Consider the following 23,088-nt stretch of genomic DNA (forward strand, 5'->3'; position numbering starts at 1 on the left):
AGATTTGGTGAACATTTGAAAGTAGTGGTGAGATATAGATGACAATTTGACAAAGGAGAGAGTAGATAGGTCAAATAAGTAGAAAGAAAATCAGGACAGAACAGTATCAAAGAATCACAGGAAGAAATTATCAGAGGATGGATTAGTTGTCAGTCAGAAACTGCAGAAATGTCAAATTGAAGGAAGATTAATTCAATATTAATCTTAATTTAGCAATTAAGAAATAGTTTGTATTTTAACAGGATTCAACAGTTAAGAAATAGCTGGCCTACATGAGAGCAATTGTAGTTGGTTAATGGAGTCAGCAGCCAGTTTAAAAAGAGTGCTGAGTAGAGGATGGGGAAAAGGATGCAGCAAATTTGAATGTTTCTAAGAGTTTATGAAAAAAACGAGCATATTACAGGGGCAAACACGTTTTTGTCTGTCTATCTCCATCCATCTATCTTTCTATCTATCATCTATCTATATATCCATCCATCCATCTATCCATCCATCCAACGATCTATCAATCCAATTATCTATCTATCCATCTAGCTGTCTGTCTGTCTATCTATCTATCCATCAATCCATCTATCTATCTTAAGAAAGGCATGTTGGTGGACAGAAGAAAATGGACCAGTAGTTGAGGACTGTTTGAAGATAAGAGGAAAAAGAGGAATAATTGAGTAGTCAGTCTCCTGGGATGGGGTAGGATGAAAGAAAATATGAAGAAGAAAGGAATATGGACTGAAGAAGAACGACCTTTTCCTCAGAGACTCAAGGGAGGATAAAATGAGGTATTATAACAGTTTTTGAGGTATGGAATAATGCTAAGAGGGTTCATAACAGATGGCCTCAATTTTCTTGATAAAGTAAATGGTAAGGTCATCTTCTGAGAGAGAGGGTAGTGGAGACATGAAATTGTTGAACAGCTATTTCAAGAAGTCAATGAAAGAAGGGTAAAAAGGAATACTAAGTAAGAAGATCTAGACTCAGTCAAGAACAGATAACATATAATGGACCTAGTCAACACAATTGTGGTTCTTTCCAGGGGCATTCCAAATAGAAGAGGTGAAGTTCATTGGTGGGAATAATCTGGTTTTGGATTAAAATGGCTAGCAAGAAGCTTAAGGTGGGACAAATTCAAGGGTAGAGTATTGGGATCTGATTAATGAATTAGGTCAAGACAATGAAGGTAGTAAAGTGAAACCAAAGTAGACAGGGGAAAGAAGAGATGATGAGAAAGATGTGGATCAAGATGAAGACAATGATGAGTTTTATGAGGGAGGGAGAAGCTAGGATGAAATAATAGATTATGATCACAGAGGAGGACATAAGAAATCTGAATCACTGACATAGCACATGCATGGGTGACCATGGGTGACACAACAAGGATCAGACCGTGGATGACTAAAATATAGGTAAGATGTAAATCTTAGAAATTTATGAATTCAGTGACCTGGGAAGAGAGAGTTTTAGAAAAAATATACATACATATGGTTTGTAGTCAAAATATTTGACTCCTAGGAAAACCATTTATTGGTTTCATAAGGCTTTAACTTTATGCCCCACTGTCCTCACCTGTAAAATGGGAATACTGACATGTGCCAAACTATTTCTCAGCCTTTTTGTAAGGAAAACACTTTAGAAATGGTGAAATGATTGATAGATGGGAGCTAGATTAGTACAAGACTGCAGGAATGATGAAGACACCCCATGCTCATTTACATTCCATTCCCAAACCCATATGCCAAATGAAAAATGACAAATTAATTAGGGAAAGAAATTTTATTTCCAAGCTTCTAAGAGGGTTCTACAAACAACAGAGACTAAAGCCAAAACCAAACTAAACAAAAACAACAAAAAGTCCTCCAAACCAAACCATTTATAACTCTTAAGAAAGTAGTGGACAGTGTCCCTTTTTAAGTTGAACATAAACATGTAGAAAATGAAGTCATCCATTCTATCCCTAATACAGTTCCAATGGTGTCGTTTGACATCAACCTTTACAATGGGATTACTTGTACTTGTATTCTCATGTAAGCATGATTTCTGCATATTTTTGCCTATTTCCATTGTTTCAAATTCAAGTGGAGAACTGTGCAAATCTAGCAAAATATTCTTTGGATTATTAAAAAATAGAAAAAAAGAACCCAACTGGCAAAATTATGAAGCTAGAGAAAAGACATAATCCTTTAGTAAAATGGAGGACTCTGAATTCACCCTATCTGGGGACTTGGTTCCATTGACATCTCCTGCAAAACTTTGTTTTGAATACAAAGTGGTCAATGTGAACGAGGAGCTCGTAGGAATGCTTTGAAAGTGATTATCTCTGTTTGTGACTCGATTTTGAACTAAAAGTAATTAAAAGGAAAGTTGTCCCAAGCAAAGCATATAGAATGACATTATATAATTTAAAAAGAGAGAAAGAGAGAGAGTAAGAAAGAAAATCTAAGCCTTGACTATAATCCTAGATAGGCCACTTGAACTGTTCCTGGGATGAAAAAAGAAAAACGATGTGCTATGTTGATGTTACCTTTCCCCTACTATTGCTAATTATAGAATCCTAACATCTCGGCATTGGCATGACTTGCGAGGTCATCTAGTGTGACCTCTTTCAAGCCGACCTCACCACACACACACACTGGTTATTGCTCTATTTGTCATTTGGGATATAATCTAGGTCATCTTCTCGTTGCAAATGAGGAGCGTGACACTTATGGCACAGAGGTCATGAGAATGAGGATTAGAGCATCTTCTCAAAGTGCCATATTTCTGTGTCCTTTCAAGCTCCATTTAAATCTTTCCTCTCTGATTCTCCAGAGCAGATAAAGCATCAGCAAAGAGCTATATAGTCCAAGAAGATCCATAATGTTTCAGCAGACTGCAGACGTGTATACAGAGCTGAGCTGACACATTGAGCCTATCCCGGTCCCCTTCCCCCTTGCCCCATCTTGAAATAAAATATAAAAAAAAAAGCCATAGATACTTTCATTCAATTAAAAATGCTAAAAATAGCAAATCTGAAGGAAATAACTATCTTTCATTAAAAATTTAAATGTCTGGTTATTCTAAGATGAGGTCATTCTACAGCAGGAAAACAAAAATATCTTGAAATTCTAGAGTCATAATTGTTATTCATATAAACAAATTGCCAGGTGGAACATCATGAGGAACATCTTAATCACATGGGGTAAGACTTAAGAATTCTCTGGTATACCAGAGGAGTTCATTCAAGACAATGAAGCCTCCACCACAAATGTGGGCGATTATGGGACCTCCGTTGCCTTATTATCACACAATCATGGAATTACTAAGAAAGAATATAAATGCACATTACATAACATATATTGTAAAATGAGAACCAACCCTCAGTTCCGAGCATCATCTCCTTCTAGAATCTGTGCTCTGAAAGAAGCCACATCTTCTACTGAGAGGGTGCAAAATTATTCACACGACATTACAGAATCTTCTCGAAAAACATTTGTAAAATGTATTTGCTTTTTAAATAAACACTTAACAAGGCAACAGACAAATTTCCAACAGATAATAAATAGGGCTATTAAAAGGTCACAATTGTCCATTAGAACTATAAATGGGACATTAGAAACATGGGGCTCCTTTTAAATGCTTAAGAATTGAAAACAAGGATTAAAAAAAGAATCATTTTTTTTTATTTCAAAGGTTGCTTCTTATATTGAAGCACATATTAAAGCAACAGTACAATGTTCATAAAATATAAGTGTGATGCTGTAACATTTCTTACATGTCAGAATACTGAAATCTGTATGTATACTAAAATAAGAGCTTTAAAATTGTACAAATAGATACATTAAAAATGACATAGAAATAGGGCGCCTCCCACTGCAACAAGACAGAGTTATATCTGGCACGTATTAGTTTAAGATGAAAGTATAAGCAAAAAGATTTACAAGAATTAGCAGTAACAAGTTTGATGCTCAAGAGACAATAATTGTACATTGTATTGTACATACATCATATGGGTTTAAGCTGGCTGAATATTATATATTTCAAGTTTAAGAATGCACTACGTACAGAGTGTCCATAGTTTTAAGGCGAAATTACAGCTCAGAACTGTTGTCCTTTTTAATTTTGTGGAAGCTTCTTTGACTTAAAAGATTTAGATGTCCATAACACAGAAAAAAAAATTCCTTCATTGTTAAGTCCACTGTTAACATTTTCCTTCACTTAAATATTTTGCACGGCAAGTGGTTTCTCTTGAGTGAAGTCGATAACCAACTTCTATATTTGCCTTTTGGGAGAAAAGGTACTTCACAGTATTTACCACTGGGAGGTCCTCATTTTTATTAAAGTGATCCTCTCTGTAAAATGTTGCCATTCTAAATGAGCCTTTCCTTGATTTTAAAAAAATACCTGTTTACATTTCTTCTGGGGTCTTCAGAATATTGGACACAGTTCTTAAGGCCAAATTTGTATCTTTATTGTTAAGAATCATCGTCAAAAGTGTCTTTGGAACCATACAAGTCTGCTAGTTTCTTAAAACGAGGTCCCCAGTTTTGTAGATAATCGTAGTCCAAATCAGAATCTGTTGTGGCCGACTCTAAGGAGCTGAGAGAGCCAGCCACTGAGCCCCGCCCTTCATAGCCATAGATCTGGATAGAGTCATAAGGGGGAGCCGTCGGGTCATTGTCAGCCTCCTGTATCCTTGTATTGATGAAATCGTCAACATCAACACTATTGGGAGCTGGTCGAAGCCCAGGTCTGGGCATATACTGGTACTCTGGCTTGATATCTTTACGGGGGATAAATCCATTAATCCCATCAGGATTTTGGAGGGTGGCAATATCAAAAGCCTCCGTATCTTCTTCTCCACCACCCTCATCGTCATAGGTAATGATGTTTTCTCGCACATCTTCTTCCTCAAAGACAATTAGTGGTTCTTTCTTTTGCCTTCTCAGGGTCACAAATAATACGACAATAACTATAGAGAAAGATAAAGAAGATGTGAAGCTAGAGTATTTTTTCATGTTCTCAATTTCCTTTACATGTCTCCCACAGATTTGTACCACTGAGCTTGAATTAAAGAGAGAAAGGTTAGGTTATGGGACATCTAGACTCTTTTTGTCATAAAACTTCAACTAACAATTCCAAAGAAATAGTTTCAAAGTTATCTTCCATCTACTCTGCATTTATCTTATTTGTTCTGATTTATATATGTTATCTCTTCTCATTAGAATGTAATCTCCTTGACGACAGAGACTGGTTTTGCTTCCTTTTGTTTTAATTGTATGCCCACTATGGGGCCAGAATATAATGTCTTTAATTGGTTGCTTGATTGATTATTTGATCTTAATTCTTTAGAAGAAAGTCCATTATTCCTTTGTGACTAAGACCCTTCTAATGTAGCACACCTGACAGTTTCCTCATCTATAAGGTGAAGGGATTAGATGAGGAAGAGTCTGCTGAGATATCTCCAATTTTAATTCTAGAAGTGCAAGAGGTGAATGGATGAAACATTGATGTTCTGTATTCTAACATCAAAAGGGGAAAGGCCATGTACTGTAGTTGAATGAAAATTTAATAGAGCCAAAAAATTTGTGTTCAGTTCTTGTGTGTGACACATAAACTCTATGACCTCAAATGAGTCACATATGATAGACTGAATCCTCTATGCTTCATTTTTTCTCATCTGGAAAATGAAGACAGGGATACTTCCCTACTTATCTCTTGGTACTGTAAGGAAGCTGCTCTAAAAACCTCACGGTTCTTTGTAAATGTTTGATATTTTAATTAACATTTTGAGTTCTAAGACCCCTTCTAGCTTAACTCTAGATCTCCATGATCTTTTTAGTGAATTTCAGGTCATTTCTTTAAGAAAGAGAAAGTTAAGTCTGTCCCAAGGTAGCCCATTTCATTTTTGGGTACAGAGTTGAGATGACTCTTTCCTTACTTAATGACTGAAATCTTCCATTATGGAAGTTCCTTCCTAGAGTGAAAGAGAACAAACTTAATCTTCTTCCACATGATGGTCCTTGAAATACTTGAGGTCAAGAATCCTACCCCACTAAATCTTTTCTTTAGGCTAAACATCCACAGTTCCTTTAATCATCTCTTTCATTATGTCATGATCTCTGACCCTTTCACTTCCCTGGTTACCTTTCATCAGATAGGTTAAGGTACAGCAGGGCACAGTTGGCTTAACTCATATTAGACAACCTAAATATTTGAACCACCTGTACATTATGGCTGAAAGCCATGGATCTTAAAATTAATCTCCCATATCTAACCAAGAATAAATCAGCTCAGACACATAATGAAGGACATAACTTACCCAGCAAAATCACAATGCAGGCCAAAATGGCAACTAAAGCCCCTGTGCTGAGTCCTGCATTGAGGACGTAGGCTTCAGCATTGCAGGACAGCAATGCCCCGTTCACATCACATCCGCAGACCTTGATTGTCAGGGTATTGGTGCTGCTCATGGGAGGTATCCCCCCATCACTGATCACGATTGGTAGCAGGTATAGGTCTTGCTTCTGCCTGCTGAAACCACCACGTTTGACATAAACACCAGCAGTGTTGTCTGTGAAGAAAAAGCAAGCTTTCTGTTTGATTGGGTCCCTTTGACTGGCAGACAGGACTCTTTAACATTCAGGAAGAAAGATGGGAGGTCACTCTCCTCCTCATAGAGGTTAACTCCCCAAATCTTCCTCACTTGTTCCTTAATCTAAGTATCTAAGAATGACTGAGGCTGTTTGGCATACTAAGTTTGCAACACATTTTCTGATTCCCTGATGTCTGCCTCATCTATCAATGTCCTGTGGTAACCATCAATTAAAAGGTAATTCAAGTTCCAACTCCTCCAGAAAGCCTTCCTTGGTTCTCTAGTTAAAGCTCACATGGCACTTTCTTATGCTCTCCTCTTTTAGATTCTAGAGATTTAGGAACGTTTAATGCCTTCCCCTCCATAACTCCCTTAGGACAAGAGGGCAAAGGGCTATTATCCTTATAAATTTTGAATGACCCCCCCACTCCCCATTCCCGACACAAATATCTTCACAGAATCATGGAATTTCAGAATTTGAGGGGACCTCTGAGGAGATCCAATCCAACCCACGTGGGACAAAACGTCCCTCCTATAAAATACCTGACAACTGTCTAAATGGCCTTTCTTGAAAATTTCCAGTGAGGGGGATCTTGCTACTTCCCAAGATGCCCCATTCTACTTTTAGATAGTGCTAATTGTTAGAGTTTCAGGGGAGGTTTATTTTGTTGTTGTTGTTTATTTTCCCACATAGGAAGCCTGAATTTGACTCTCTGAAAGTTCCATTTTGCTCCAGGCCCTATAGATGCTTAGAAAATATTTGTGGAATTGAATTAAACCTTAGTACAAACACATGAAATTGAATCTCCCTGAGCAGTTTAATTGGCAGTCCAACATCATCAGTCCCGCTGTGTGAGGCCCTCAACTCATCTCAGTCTCCTTAATTATTAAATGTAAGATACTGTCTAGTCCCACTCAAACAGGCAGAATCAGTTCAGAATAGTACCGGGCATATACCTGTACTAAGAAAAGCCAAGTATCTGTTATGATGACAAATTCTCCACCCAAGACCTGTTCCATTGAATCCATGGCCGTATCCACATGGGTGTCTCTTCTTTGGTACAGATTGGTCCATATTTTCTTATTCAATGTGCTTCCTGTCCGTTTCTTGCACCCCCAACAAAGTATTCATATTGGCCTGGTATGCTGGAACCCTTCCTCATTCTGTTTCTTTTCATTATCAATATATCTCTGGGGCTAACTCTTAAGAGGGCAGCAACTTAAATCTTGTTAAAACCATGATTCTGTTTGTGGGATAGCTGCCCCACAAGAAGAACTGAGTACTGGACAAAGAAACTCCTGGATTCTTGTCCTGGCTTGATCACTGAGAGCTGTGTGACCTTGCGCTACCCTCTTCACTCTTATAGACCTCACTTTTTCTCTTTCAGAGTGGCAAAAATAATTTTTATACTACTTCCTTCATAGAGATGTTTTGAGGAAAGTGCTTTGTAAAAGCATCAGAGTCACAGTGACTAGAGGGTTGGGCCTGGAATCAGGAAGGCCTTAGTTCAAATCTAACCTTAGATACTGAGTAGCTGTGTCATCCTGGACAAACCCTTTAACCTATGTTTACTTTAGTCTCCTTATCTGTTAAATGGGGATAATAACAACTATGTTCCTGAGTGGTCATGAGAATCAAAGGAGACAATAATTATTAAGTAATTATAACAGTACCTGGCACAAAGTGTCATTAAATGTAAGCTATTATTATTATTATTAGTGAAGTGCTATAAAATGTGTTATTTTAATGTATTTTATTGGTGCCTTTATTCTTCATTTCAGTCATTTCTCCTTATTGAACCCTCTCTCATACAAAAAAAAAGAATTAACGAGATAATAAGTATATACACAATTATAAACAGCTTAACATAGTACCTGGAGCATAATAAGCACTATATAAATGTTAGCTATGTTTAATTAAGCAGAAACATCCAATTAAGAAATCTTATCTGCTAATGTATTTAATATTCTACCCAGGTAAATTCCCTTTCACCCCCTGCTCTTTCATGATGGGGAGAGATGTTTTGCGATGTCTTTAAGTTGCTAATATTATATAATAAACTTGGAAGATAAATGTTTTCTTTTGCAACTTCCTATGAAGGACCCCTGTTCAGCAAGCAGCATTAATTGTTCTATTGGAAAGGCTTCCCATAAGTTCCAAGTGGCGATTCTTTCAGTTACAGTAACATTGGTACGTCCAATGCTGTTTCACAATATATAGTAACAACATGGTTTAAAGGAAAGAGAGCTGGGTTGGGACTTCAGAAGGTTGGATTCTGCTTCTGTTTCCACTACATGTTCACCGTATGACCTCCTAGAAGTCATTTCTCATCTCTGGGACTCATCGTCCACATATGTAAAAATGACGTATGGCAGAAGGAGCACTAACCTGGCAGTTGCAAGACCCCAGGATGGCAATCCTGGCTTTCAAACTAATTAGTTGTATGGGACAAGTTCTTTAACCTCTCTTTACTTCGGTTTCCTCATATATAAAATGGAGATTATTCACTTCCTACTTCACAGGGTGGCTATTTAATTAATTATTTTAAAAAGTGTTATCCTTGTCACTAACTCTTTATATAATTTCATTTCTGTTGTCTTAACCTCAGTTTTCTTAAAAGGAAAAATAAATATGGCTCCATTTAACGGGCTATTCTATGACTAATAATTTTCTAAAAGGAATTTTAGTATCTAATATATTAAATATACCAAAGAATTGAATGAAGCATATAAATATTAAAGAATATCCAAAATATAATGAGAACAATGGTTTGGTTTTCATTTACTTCTTCATTCATTGATTGGTTGACTGATTAATTAATTCATTAAATAATTTATTCAGAGAGTGACAAAGTATCAGTTTTGGCAAGAAAATCATAGGCTATGTAGTTCAACCTGAAATGGAATAAATACTTTCTCTACATCATCTGAAGACCATTTATGATGTCATTAATTTTATGTTGTAGACTACTATGTGCTAGGCTGGTGGACATTCAATTACAAATAAGAGGGGAAAGGAAAGGGCATATACATTTAGTAAATGTCTACTATGTGTCAAGCACCGTGCTGAACACTATAAATATTATCTTATTTGATCCTTACAGAAACCCCGGGAAATAGGTGCTTCTATTTTTTTTTTCCATTTTACAGTTGAGGCAGACAGAGGTTAAGTAACTTGCCAAGGGGTCACGTAGCTACTAAATGCCTCAGGCTGAATTTCCACTCAGATCTTCCTGACTCCAGGCTCAGCCCTCTATGCGCTGTACAGCTAGCTCCCTACAAATAAGGCATGGTTGCTTTCCTTAAAGAGTTTTGGATTCTATTGCTATGACCGGTGACTGCACAGTTAACTTCAAGATATGAAATAGTTCTGAACAGGAAGTTCTGAAAGAAATAAATGCTTCTTATATATAACCATGATAAATATTATTCTGTTTAGGGTTCTTTCTCAGATTTTTCTGTATGGCTAAAAGTCATGGGATTGTAGTTCATATTTGGATAGTATTTTACAGCTACAAAACTCTTCAGAGTAAACCTTTTTTTTCTCATTGTAACCTTCCACCAGCTAGGTCTCAAGGTTATTTTAAGAGCTGTCATTTCCATGTAATAAATGCGTGACTATCTCATTACTCTGTTCGATGGGTGTTACTTTATTTCCATGCATCTTCCCTTCATTTCTTATGCGTAAATAATAATCATGGATGTGTCTGCACAACCAGTTATTGCCCAGACTACCATCAAACCAAGGTGTGCCAATTTGTAAATCCCCGTGAAAATCACATCTGTTAAAACTCGCTAGTATCGTATGTTTCCTTCAAATTGCATAACTTTATAGATTTTCAAATAATTTCGGAATCATACAAATCTACATAAGGATAAAATTGTGCATATAGTAGTTGGTTTACTGGAAGATGCATGAATAGATGGATATAGGGTTGGATGAATTTGCCTCTCATTTTGAAGAGGAGGCAGGTGGCAAGTAGAAAAAGCACTGGATTTGGCATCAGAAGTCCTGGGTTTGTTTCCCTGTTCTGCTGTTTATTATCTCTATCTCTGTGCAAGTTTTGAAATAATTATGATAACAATAATAAAGAGAAGAAGACAGAGGAGGAAGAAGAAGAGGGGGAGGAAGAAGAGGAGGTAAAAGTGGAGCAGGAGAACAAAAGGAAGGAGGAAGACAAAGGGGAGAAGGAGGACCACAAGGAGGAGGAGGAGGAGGAGAGGAAGAGGAGGAAATTTAAATGATGCTTTAAGTTTAGCAAAGTGCTTTACATATGTTATCTTAGTTGATCCTCACCAAAAAAAAAAAATCCTATGAGGTATTATCATTACCTCATTTTGCCAAAGAGGAACATAAGTCTGAAGGAGGATCTGTGACTGACCCAGGGTCACACAGCTAGTAAGAGTCCGAGGCAGGATTAAAATTCAGATCTCTCTAACTTCAAATAAAACCTTTTATCCACTATCATACCTATCCACTGTCTTACCATGATCCTCATTTCCCTCATCTGTGAGATGTTCAATTATGGCATTTCACAAAATCATTTGTGGATCACGAACTGCAAAACCTTCTGTAATCTTCGTAGAAAGAGGAGGAGGAATCACCAGGAGTTTCCTTGCAAAGGCCAATACCAAAAAAAATGTTTCAACATTTCACTTTAAAAATAGTATCTCATTCGAGACACTCCATCTCTCATCTCTAGGCATTTTCTCTGACTGTCCCCCATGCCTGGAATGCTTTTCCTCATCTCTGACTCTTGGTTTCCCTGGCTTCCTTCAATTCCCAGCTAAAATCCTATGTTCTAGAGGAAGCCTTTCCCAACCCCTGCTTTCTCCATTAAGTATTTCTGATCCATCCTGTGTGTATCTTATTCGTACATATTTATTTGCTTGTTGCTTCTCTTGTTAGAATGTGAGCTCCTTGAAGGCAAGGACTGTCTTCTTCTTTTCTGTCCCCAGTACTTAGTAAGGTAACTGGCATAAAGTAGGCACTGAAATCTTTATTGACTGACTGACAGAATGACATGTATATTTTGTGAATGTCACCAATGTAAGAATTTGTTTTATTTGACTACACATATTTGTTACAGTTTTTTTTTCCCTTTCTTAATGTGGGGGAGGAGATGGGAGGGAATAAAGATAAATGCTTGTCATAGGAAAATATCAATTATGTATAGAATCTCAATGTTTAAGTCACAGAGAATAATAAACAGTTTACAAATCCTGGGGCCAAAAAGCCAGAACATAATAGAGACTGGTTCTTTCAGGATAAAAAGAAAGCCAAAAAAAACCTAAACTAAATCTAAGTTTCTAAGTTGATTCCTTTTAGATATTCTGATATTATCAAATCATCAAATCAAACTTTTCCAAAACCATGAATTGCCTAATCGTTCATTATTCCTAGGTAAAGTTTCTCAATGTCTATTTAGAGTGTCTGTTATAATACATAGCTGTATTTTTTAAACCAGCTACTCTATGGAAAAAGCATATGACAATTTGAATAAGCCACACAGATAAAAAAAAAAGACCAGATTACACGGTGGGACCTAGAAACATTGGGGATGACAGGAATTTGAGAAGTAACTTGGTGAAGGAAAAAGGGTGCTGGACTTGGAGTGAGAAGACTTGGGTTCAAATTCAAGCTATCTTGCTTACTAGCTATGCCACCATTTACAAGTTACTTAGTTTATTTCAGCTTTAGATTTCCTACATATAAAATAGACAGTGATTTTTTTACATATATTAATATTAGTCTTTGAAATAAATCTGGGAGAAAGGGAAGGCATGTATTTCAAATCTACTGAGAGCTAAAGCAACGTCAGTTATGGGAACATCAACCAAATCAGGTCCCCAACAAATGGCCCTTAGCATTTCACCAAAATAACAGTTCTATATTATAATCAGATCCCACCACAATGTCATAAAACCCCACTCATTCTAGATACAGATCAGATAGTTACCAACAACCTCAGCTCCTATTTCATGATACTAACTCCCCTAAGATCCCTGGAGTTTATTTTCCCATTTGTAACCCATTTCCTACTCTGAGGACTAGAACTAACTATTCACTGCAATGCTGCTTCATCTAATACTGTGTTAGGAGAACTGATTAGCTAAGTTGGGTCCTTTTTTGATGCTTCAGCATGGTTTAGAGGTGGACTCTGAGTCTTGATAGACCATGCTAGGATAACACAAACCCTGGCAAGCCTTTTTAAAGGGAGGGGCTTTAATTATGGATATGGCAACGGATTGACAATGTGACTGAGACGTATCTAGCTAATCATGCTACGCTCATCACTAGACAGTAAAACATAAAGGTTGGATTGTTTTGTTGTCATAGTATCTATTATTGACTATCACAAACCTTTATTAAAGTATGATTGGCTTCTGAGCCATACTGAGGGAAAGAATGCCTCCTTCAGTAAAATCCGATCTCTATTCTTATAAACCACTGGTAGAAAAATGGCCCTTTGGCATTCAACTTGGACACTTGGCTAAACCAATAGGCTACTATGAAGCAAATATACTCTATAAAATCCAGTTGCCCAAATCAACTAACAGAAAAGAAAATAGAATTCTATATCTGGTTATTCCCTCCTTTCCACTCAATTATTTTAGTAGAAACCATGACCTTGAAAACCTGAGACATCTACATCTATATCTCTGCATACATATCTGCCTTGTATTTCTGGATGATTCTCATTAATGACTTTCACTAAGCTGGTGATAGGATAAAAATGATTTTTTTTCTAATATGGGTAGGCAAGGAGTCTAACTGTAACTTTAGGAGAGAAAAGAAAGAGCTAAAATTATCCTAGAGGAGAATAAAGCTGCCAAAAGAACCCAGAAAGAGGTCTGTGCTCCACCCTACTACTGTGCTATATAAATGAACTTCTTAGAGAAGGGGCTAAAACATATTAAGGAGGGAAGGGTTTGAGTGTTATAGAATAGAGAGATATGTGTGGTTATTTATTCGAGGACAACTATTTCTGCATATAAGAACAGACATCGGTTGATATCTTTTTTGTACCCTATTATGTCATAGTGGTGCTCCTGAAGTCTAAAAGGCTATGCCAGTATAACACATGATTTAACAGCTTGTATGAAGCTGTAAAATCTTGGAATGTCATGTATGTCTCTTGTTTCAATAGCAGCTTAGCTAAGAGGAGGAAAATTCATCACTGGAAGGTTAACAAATTGTTGTAAAGGATGTATGTGTGTTATGGGGGTAGTAGTTAGGAGAGATTGCAATTAAGGAAGCTCCCATCTACTACCACTAATTCAGTGATGGATTTTGAACCTGATTTATTAAAGGATACATCCATATGCATGCGATAATAGATCTTTAGAACCAATGAAGAAAGAAGGAAGAAATGCCAATACCAGAGCTTAGCATGGGACTTGACAGTAAATACTTTACATTCTCCTCTTCATTTGTTCATTCATTTATTCTTTCACTCAAAAGAGGGAACTATAATTCAGGTTCAGATTGGAGGGTGAGTTGAGGGCGGTCATTATTTTCAGTGGTCAATCTGATGACCCAAATAATTTTAATTTCCACACCAGCTAACCTCAACAGTCTTTACATGTTTGCTAGAGTGAGGAAATCTTTTCTAGGAACAAACCTTCAGTTCCAATATGGCAATCATCGTATTTTACTATCTTTTCTATAGAATCTGGTTTGGCTATTGGGAACTGCTCATTCTTGCCATCATCATGAGTGTGCTAACACACTCATTTTCGAGGGAAGTATATCGATAAGGAAATATTATTCATTTTTCCTCTCATTTTCAGCCACATTTACTGTGGTACTCCCCTTCACATATGCCATGTTCCAGTTAAACTAAACTGCCATCTGATCTCTGCCCACTCTCAGCTCTGTGTCTTTGTGGTTGTTGTTGTTGTTCAGTCATTTCAGTCGTGTTTGACTCTTTGTGACACCATTTAAGGTTGGCAAAGATACTAGAGTAGTTTGTCATTTCCTTCTCCAGATCATTTAACAGATGAAAATACTGAGACAAACAGGGTGAAGTGACTTGCCCAGGGTCATACAACTATGAAGTGTCTGAGGCCAGATTTTAACTCAGGAAGATGAGTAGCCTTGACTCCAGGTCTGGCACTCTATCTACTGTGCCACTTACCTTCCACAGTATTTCTGTACAGATTACTCCATACACAGTGGATCCTCTACCTTCTATCTGCTCTCTATCTCTTCCCTCAGTCTTACTATTAACATCCTTCTTCATTTTTGTATGCCCTCTGCCTTACACATTGAAGGAGTTCAATATTTGTTTGTTGATTTGAAATGAATATAGAATGCAGGAACTGGAAGGGATTTTAGAATTGGTTTAAGTTGGTTAACTCTATATTTAATAAAAGTGAGCTTCAACATAAAGCATCACTCTATAATAACAACAAAAACCACATACATCAGCATTTTTATCTATGCATTTTCCAGACACTTACTACCATTTGGTCCTAGGAGGGACCTTAGGTGTTTCTAAAAGTCGATCAACTGACTTATTTTATAGATGAAAAAATTAGGCCTCATTGAGACAAATGACTTGCCTAAGGTTACATAGTTAATGATACAGCTTGGTCTAGAATCTATTATGAGACTCCTTCTCTAGTCTGAATAATCTTTCTTCTGATCATCTAGAACTGGAGAATTGTGCTTTCTTGAGCCATTGGTAGACTCATCAAGCTTGATGAAACTTTGAAGGATCATCCTACTTCTAATCCTCTCTTTAGTCTCTTAGCTAAATCTATATCACCCAATGTAGAGGCTATTTTTCTCTTGGAGTTTTTCAGGTGCAAACAGAACAGTCCTAATTGCTAAAAATTTCTTTCTTATGTCCCACAAATATCTCTTCACCTGCATTTCAACGATGTTTCCTCTTGTTCAGGCTCTTAAGAATAGAATGAAAAGCTGATTGTTATGCCCAAACAAAAGAGCTGATCATCATCCCAAAAATAAACAAATAAAAACATTTATATATTTGACAAGAGTAGGATACATTCCTCAAGAAATTTAGCCATCACCAAGTCCAAATTCTTCCTTTTACCAAAGAACCTACTGAGTTCTGGAGAGTGATTTGTCTACAGAGACGAATGGCAAGTTAGTGGCAGAGCATGGGCCGGAAGCCAGGTCTTTTGACAATCAGTATATGATCTCTTTCCATCCTTTTTCTTCTCTAGTTGCCAATTTGTCTTCTCTTTTTCAGGATAAATGATCCTTGTTCATTATCCTTTTCCTCATAGGACCTACGTTCTGTTCTCTTAATCATGTTTATCAGCCTACCTGTCACACTGCCTGCCACCTGTAGATCTCTCTAATTTCCTTATATTGTTTTAAAGCTTGACACTTACACCATTCTGATACATCTGAATAATACAGAGATAAAGGAGCTGATGCATATGATTTTTGACGTTAGGGCAAAGTGACATTTTATATTGAAACTCAGGTTCATAAAAGCCTTACAGGCACTTGAGTATTATTTATTCAGCACCTACTTTGTGGAAGATAGTGCATGTTACAGAAGGAAAGAGTATAGGGAAGAATCAAATGTGGAGTTTCAGATGTAGGAGTCACATTTTGGGAGGGACAAGATGGAGTGTTTCCAGAACAGGGTTTCCAAGATGGTGAGGCTATTATAAACCAATGGCATAGGATGACCAGTTGCAGGAAGAACCAATCTTTAGTCTGGAGAGAAGTAGATTTAGCTTAGTCATGACTGTGGTCTTTAAGTACTTGTGGAGATGTCAAGTGGGAAAGGTTAGGACTATTTCAAATAGGCCACAGTCCAGTCTAGGAGCCATGAGCATATACTAAAGATAGGAGGATTTTGGTTCACTGTATGGAAAAATTTCCAAAATTCAGCTTTGCAACAACGAATATGGTTTATACCATGTAGGAGGGTCCTCATGAATGGAGCTCTTCCAATAGATATTTGATGATCGTTCCTAAGGGAAAGCCATAAATAGTGCTCTTGGCATGGTGTCTGCTCTATAGTGATTAATAAATTAGAGGCAGTGGGTTGGCACAGTGAATAGAGAGAAGGGCCTAGAGGCAGGAAGACCTGAGTTCAAATCTAGCCTCAGATGCTTACTAGCTATGTCACCTTGGACAGGTCACTTAAACTCTGTTTGTCTCAGTTTCCTCAAATGTAAAATGGAGATAACCATACACCTTCCTCCAATGTTGTTGAGAGGATCAGATGAGATATTTTTAAGCACCTAACACAGTGCCTGGTACATAGTAGATGCTGTATAAGTGATAGCTATTAATAAACATTGTTGAGAGGTTGATTAAGGTGGCCTTTGAGGCTTCTTCCAAAACTGGGATTCTTGAATTCTTTGCAGATTTGCCATCTATAAATGTGGTTATAAATGTACATATATATATATATATATATATATATATATATATATATGCACACAAGTATATATGCAAGCAGAATGCATATATTGTTTTTGTTCAGTTGTTTTCAGTTGTGTCTTCCTCTTCATGACAACATTTGGGGTTTTCTTGGCAGGGATCCGAGAGTGGTTTGCTATTTCCTTCTCCAGCTCATTTTGCAGATAAGGAAACTGAGGCAAACAGGGTTAAGTGACTTTCGCAGGGTCACATAGCTAGTAACTGTCTGAGGCCATATTTGAACTCAGGAATATGAATCTTGCTGACTCTAGGCCTGACATTCTATACACTATGCCACCTAACTGTCCCGGAATTTATATGTATACATACATGCACACATGTGTGTGTGTGTCGATATATATATATATATATATATATATATATATATATATATATATATATATATACACACATACACACACACAAGCACACATATATACACACATACACACATATAATGGGGTAGGTATAGGTATCCATGTATGTCTATACATTCAGAATGTATATGTATATGTGTGTGTGCATGATTGTATGTGTATATACACACATGCTCATAGATATCCCAGTTCCCAAAAGTGTGCCATTTTACTCCACTCTTCCAAGTCAATTCCATTATTTCTAGGGTTAAGTCTGTCTTGCTTATTCAGTTACATGTGAGCATTTAGAGAAGATTTTGGCTGAGCCCATACAGCAGAATGAAGCTTACCATGATTAGACCACTTGGCAACTATCTTTTTTCCCCCTAAATTGAGGACATCTTTTTTATGAGAAGCCTCAAATAGCATACTGAGATACTTCTGGTCTTCTGCTTGTATAATTTAAAGACAGCCAAGATGGTCTTGCAAAAGTTTATTTTAATTGCTCCAATATGGACAAGATGTGTTGGCAGATCAAAATGGCAGATGTCTTTTAATGTTCTCCATTTTAGCTTATGTAAATAATTACGCTTTCTTTCTGCCTCTAATTCATCTTTGTAAATTGTCCCTCACAGAACACACAGGTTTCCTGGGACACCCTGTAAACTGAGAAATGGCAAGTACTTTGAATGTGCTTTCAATCCAGAAACTAAGTCCATAAATTGGTGGGACTCCATTTATTTTTTTTCTGTCCTCCTATTGCTCCAGAATTTTCAGTGATTAGTCATTATTCACTGAATAAAATTCAAAATCTACAGGCTGCCATTAATGATCTACAATTTTGACTCAACTGTATCTTTTATAATTACCCGTCATATACCGAGGGTGTTGTGCAGAGGGCCTTGACATTAAAAAAAAAAATTATAGACCACTGATTCATATCTTTTCTTTGAACCTATCTTTGTTACTTCGAAAAGTCATTTCTCCTCTTTTGGTCTCAGTTTCCTCATCAATGAAGTAAATCTAATCTTTGATTAGATTATCTCTAATGTCCCTTCCAGCTATAAGTACTATGATCCTTTGTACTCTGGCCCATTATACCTGCTAGTTTTCAAATAAATCTCATATTTTGTTTACCATATATATTCTTTTTAAAAAAATTGGGGGGGGGGAAGGCAGGGCAATTGGATTAAGTGACTTGCCCAAGGTCACAGAGCTAGTAAGTATGTCAAGTGCCTGAGGCTGGATTTGAACTCAGATTCTCCTGTCTCCAGGGCCAGTGCTCTACTCACTGTACCACCCTACCATATATATATCCTTATGGGAAAATAGATGCCTACCAGAAAGAGAAGGGAGGTTTTGTTGTTTTTATTTGTCTTTTTCTGTTTTTACTGTGCATGGGATTGGTTATGAGACCTTGTTATTCACTTTACAGTATTGAATCAACCCCCTTCTATGTAAGATGACTTGTGAGCAGGAGTGCTTCCTTCTGGGGAACCAACTGCCACCCTTTAGGTACTTTTTTGGGGGCATGTTTTCAGGTGCCACCTGGGTGGGGAAGACAAGCAAAACAGTGAGCTGATGTTCATTCTCTGGGAAAGCTATCTGCTAACGTTCCTAGGTTTTACTTGTGTAAGGACAAATGAACTGGAAAGGAAAATGAACCATGATTTATGCATTACATGTCAGTAATGAGCCTATGACATATGTGTTAAAAGTGTCTTTGCCAAAACAAAGTTTTCTCCCATAATTAGTGAGCTTCACTTTTTTGCAAACACTTTCTCTTTCCATTTTCACAAAGTGAGACTGTCATGATGACATGTTTTACAGTCTTATTTTCAGTAATTCTTCACAACTTTCTTTGAAGGTGGAGTTCAGGATGCTGTCTCTGATGATAAAAATGAATGGACTTTCAGTCATGGTGGAGAGGACCAGTGTCCCTATCAGGACTTAATCATAATTCCTAGTCTGAATTAACTCATAGAATGTAAGAGCTGGGAGGAGCTTATCTAATCCAGTTTTCTTATTTTCCCATTTAGGATCAAGAAGATTAGGTGACTGGCTTAAGGTCATACAATAGTTAAAATATAAAGAATGGAATTGATATCAAGAGAAGAATTAAACCTGAAGAATGTTAAGGAAGAATATGAAATATTTGTCTAGAACCTTAAAAAAAAAAAAAAAACCAATGACTAAGGACCAATCTTCTTTATGACTTGCATAGAAAATTGTGGCAGTTAAGAATTGGAAGATATCTGAGAACCTGTGTAACCGGAATGGCCTTTGTTTTCTTTGAATGACTCAGCTTACCTCATTGAGCTTCTGGACACTGTGGCTTGCTCTTCCGGGGCAGGAAGCCCAGAGAGCATGCCAGGAAGCAGACAACTTCCTGTGTGATGAGTCATGGGGCTGGCTGAGGGGAGGTGTTAACGTCTACGCTAGGGAGAGGGGCCAACTCAAGAACCAATCGGCCCCGGTCATTCAGGCGGCACTTGATGATGTCAAAAACCCTATAAGAGGGGAGAGGACAGCTTGAAGAGCTCTCTTTTTCCTTTTCCGGTTGGTGTGGGAGCAACGAGAAGCATGACTCTGGGCCAGTCCTTGCTCTCGGGCTGAGCCCAGATGTTGGTAACTATGAATTGTATTGGGTCTGTCTGTTGATATTTGTAACTTGTTTGTATTTTGGTTTTGAGGTTCGGGATGCTGGTTCGTTTTCCCCCGAACTAAATGAATGTTTTGAACCTCAGGGTGCTGGTTTTTTCCCCTGAAGTAAGTCAATGAATCTGTATTTGGTCTGTCTCTTGATGCTTGTCTGTATGCTCCCCTGAACTACCTAAATGCTAACTGAATGCTGGATTAAAGTAAGCTGGTCAACCCCTTCACCGTGCTTTCCTTGTTTAAGCAGATAAAAAGAACCTGTGCTTTCCTGGTGTCCCGGCAGCCCCCTGGGTCCCGGCTGTGGGGGAGGGATCTTACGCCCCCACCAAAGCTGCTAGCTGGGTTAAAACAACATGATAGTTTGAAAGTGGAATGAAGACTATTAAAGGTAAAAGGAGCCTCTAGAATGTATGCAAATTCTAGAACATTAGAGCTGGAAAGGAACTTAGAACATGGTGTATTATAGTTAGAAGAGAACATAAAACACAGAATGTCGGAGTGGAAGGGCCCTTAGACACCAACTACTCCAGCCCCATCAAATTCTTAAATTTCTTCTATTTTAAGGTCATCCCTGCCTTCATATTTCACCTTTTGCTGATTTGGATACTCAGCCCAAAAGAATAACTTCTTAAAGTCGAAGTAATCTCTACTCTCAGGATCAGTGTCAGTGAGGTTTAGCAGAACAAATAGAGAAATGGAAGTCAGGAAACTCATTCAGTAGTTATAGGACTTTTTAAAAGAAGCCACTCATCCTCAGCCTCATTTTTCTCATCACTCAACTTGGATCTATTTATCACCAAGTGTTACGAGATCAATTGAAATAACAGGCATGAAAGACCCTTGACAAGTATAATGACTTTAAACATTCTGTTTGCCCTTCTTTGGACACATTCCAGCTTATTAATATCCTTCTTAAAAACATGAAGCCCATCAATGAACAAAATATTCTAGATGTGGGCTGCTCAGGAGTGAGGACATTAAGGGCATCGGTGCTTCCCTAATTCTGAATCCCATCCTTCTGTATCTGACACCTAAGGTCACATTACCTTTTTTTAACCTGTTGTTTTCTGTTGACCTAGATTGAGCTCTTAGCCTAATTTACAGATCCACTGGGGAGATGAAGTATATTGCCCAAGGTGAAAAAGCAAATTCCTGCCTAGAACTCATGGTTCCTGATCTCAGAGTCAAGTTTGTTTTACTACAACACCCTGCCTCACTGTTCCCATAAACGTATGTATCCTGCCTTCATCATCATCATCATCTTGTGCTTTATATGTTGTCTTGTTTGATCCTCAAAGCAACAGCGAGGAAGGTGGGATTATTACCTGAATTTACAGATGGGGAAACTGAGGCAGAACATTTCAGAGATTTGCCTACTTAGTGTCCAAGGAAGGATTTGAATTCAATTCTTTCTGACACCAAACTCAGTACTCTACCCACTGTGTCACCTAGCTACATCTAGAAGATTACCATTTGGGGAGATGTCACAAAAGGCTTACATTTTTCAGAGAAATTATAACAGCAGAGAGAGGCAACTTGGTGTGACGGATCTCTCCGAAAGAGCGGAGTTCAAGTTCTGATTCGTACATATATTAGTTTTGCGAACATGGATAAGTCAATTAGCTTCTCAATGTCTCAAATAAGTCTCTAAGAGCAGAGCAGCTGCTTTCCTTCATCTGTGAAGGGAGTTTCTATTCCTGGAGTTCCCCACACTGTGAAAATCAAAAGTCTGCACTCGTTTATTCCCCCCAAGAATAGCTCACATTTACTAGTGCCTTAAGTTCAGCTGGGTACTTTCTTCACAACTACCTTGTGGAAGAGACTGTATAAATACCACCACCCCCATTTTATAAAGGACATTGAAGTTCAGAAAGTTGATAGACATTGATCAAGAGCTGGTACTTCAGCTATCTAGGTCAATATGGCCATTTTAAAGATAAGGATACTGAAGCCCAGGAAGGTCAAGCAGCTTTTCCAAAGTCACGTAGGTAGGAAGTGTTGTTTGGGTTTAAAGAAGAAAAAGTGCTTTAGACACTTAGTATAGTAATCATAATAGCAGACCAAGGAATTCTCAAAGTTAGCTAGCCTATTCTTCCGCAAAATACAGTTTTCTGACTTTGAAGCCATGCTCTTTCTACAGGCCAATGCCACTTCTACATGACTTTCTTTTCGCCTGTGTGTGCACATACACAGAATCTCATACACGTACAAGTACAATTCCATTGATGATTTTGAATGGAGAAGAGGCATCTAAGTGTTCTACTCTGATTCTCCTCCCTGAGTCTCCTTTGAAGATTAGTGTGGAGAACAGTAGAAGATTAAAGAGATGATGGAGAGGAGGGGGAGCTGGTGCAGGAAGAAAAAAGACCTGTATGTATTAAAATGGTTTTGCTCTCTTATTTTTCAAGATACCAAAAGCTTATGTGGAATTTAGGCAAACACAATGCTGTTTATTTACATGATATAATGGGAGTAAACACTCAGCAAGGAAGGGACGGGATGCGCTAGCTCAGCATGAGCTAACCCATTATCTTATGTTTTCAGTGGGAAACAGTCAGTACACAGAGGCTTGGTAACAAAGTTGTCTATGAATAAGATGGAGAATGTGATTACTTCTTTCGGATTACTGCAATATGTAATTACTTCGAGGAGCCCAGTAGAAAGGAACTCTCTTAAATGATAATTATAGGACTATATTCACTTTCAAGCTCTGTAATAGCACCAAACATTAGAGTTTTCATTAATGGTTTGCCACAGTTAATAAAGTCATTTTTCTTTAGAAAAAAAAAATAAAAATAAAAATCCACCTTGCAATTCCCACAAAATGGAGTTTCTAGTTCAAGATTACCTTATTTATAAGCAAAAGGAAGACAGAGATAAAACACTAGCTGACTTACACACTCTGATGCATAATAACTATGAATGGGGATTGCGTCCTATTTTAAGAACTGTGACAAATCTATAAGTAAAAACAAATTCCTATAGACATCTTAAAGATGATTAACAACAAAATTCAAATTATTTGAGTTTCAAAATGTTCCCATAAAATACATAGTAGCTATTATTACTGTCCATAAAGAAACTAAGGACTG

The 23,088-nt window shown here is 37.5% G+C and overlaps 1 protein-coding gene across 1 annotated transcript in view; it reads right to left on the reverse strand.

Moving 5' to 3' along the window:
* Positions 1 to 1,758: 1,758 nt before the first annotated feature.
* The window catches only part of CDH11 (cadherin 11), a 124,780-nt gene continuing 103,450 nt past the window's right edge, over positions 1,759 to 23,088 (reverse strand). Inside the window, exons 11-12 of the mRNA XM_036750829.1 lie at positions 6,293 to 6,544; positions 1,759 to 4,942 (exon numbers count right to left, since the gene is read on the reverse strand). Coding sequence (XP_036606724.1) covers positions 4,446 to 4,942; positions 6,293 to 6,544 — 749 coding nt within the window. The 3' untranslated portion in view covers positions 1,759 to 4,445. The remainder of the gene's footprint in view (positions 4,943 to 6,292; positions 6,545 to 23,088) is intronic.

The sequence above is a fragment of the Trichosurus vulpecula genome, chromosome 3 (assembly GCF_011100635.1).
Source record: "Trichosurus vulpecula isolate mTriVul1 chromosome 3, mTriVul1.pri, whole genome shotgun sequence".
Lineage (NCBI taxonomy): Eukaryota > Metazoa > Chordata > Mammalia > Diprotodontia > Phalangeridae > Trichosurus > Trichosurus vulpecula.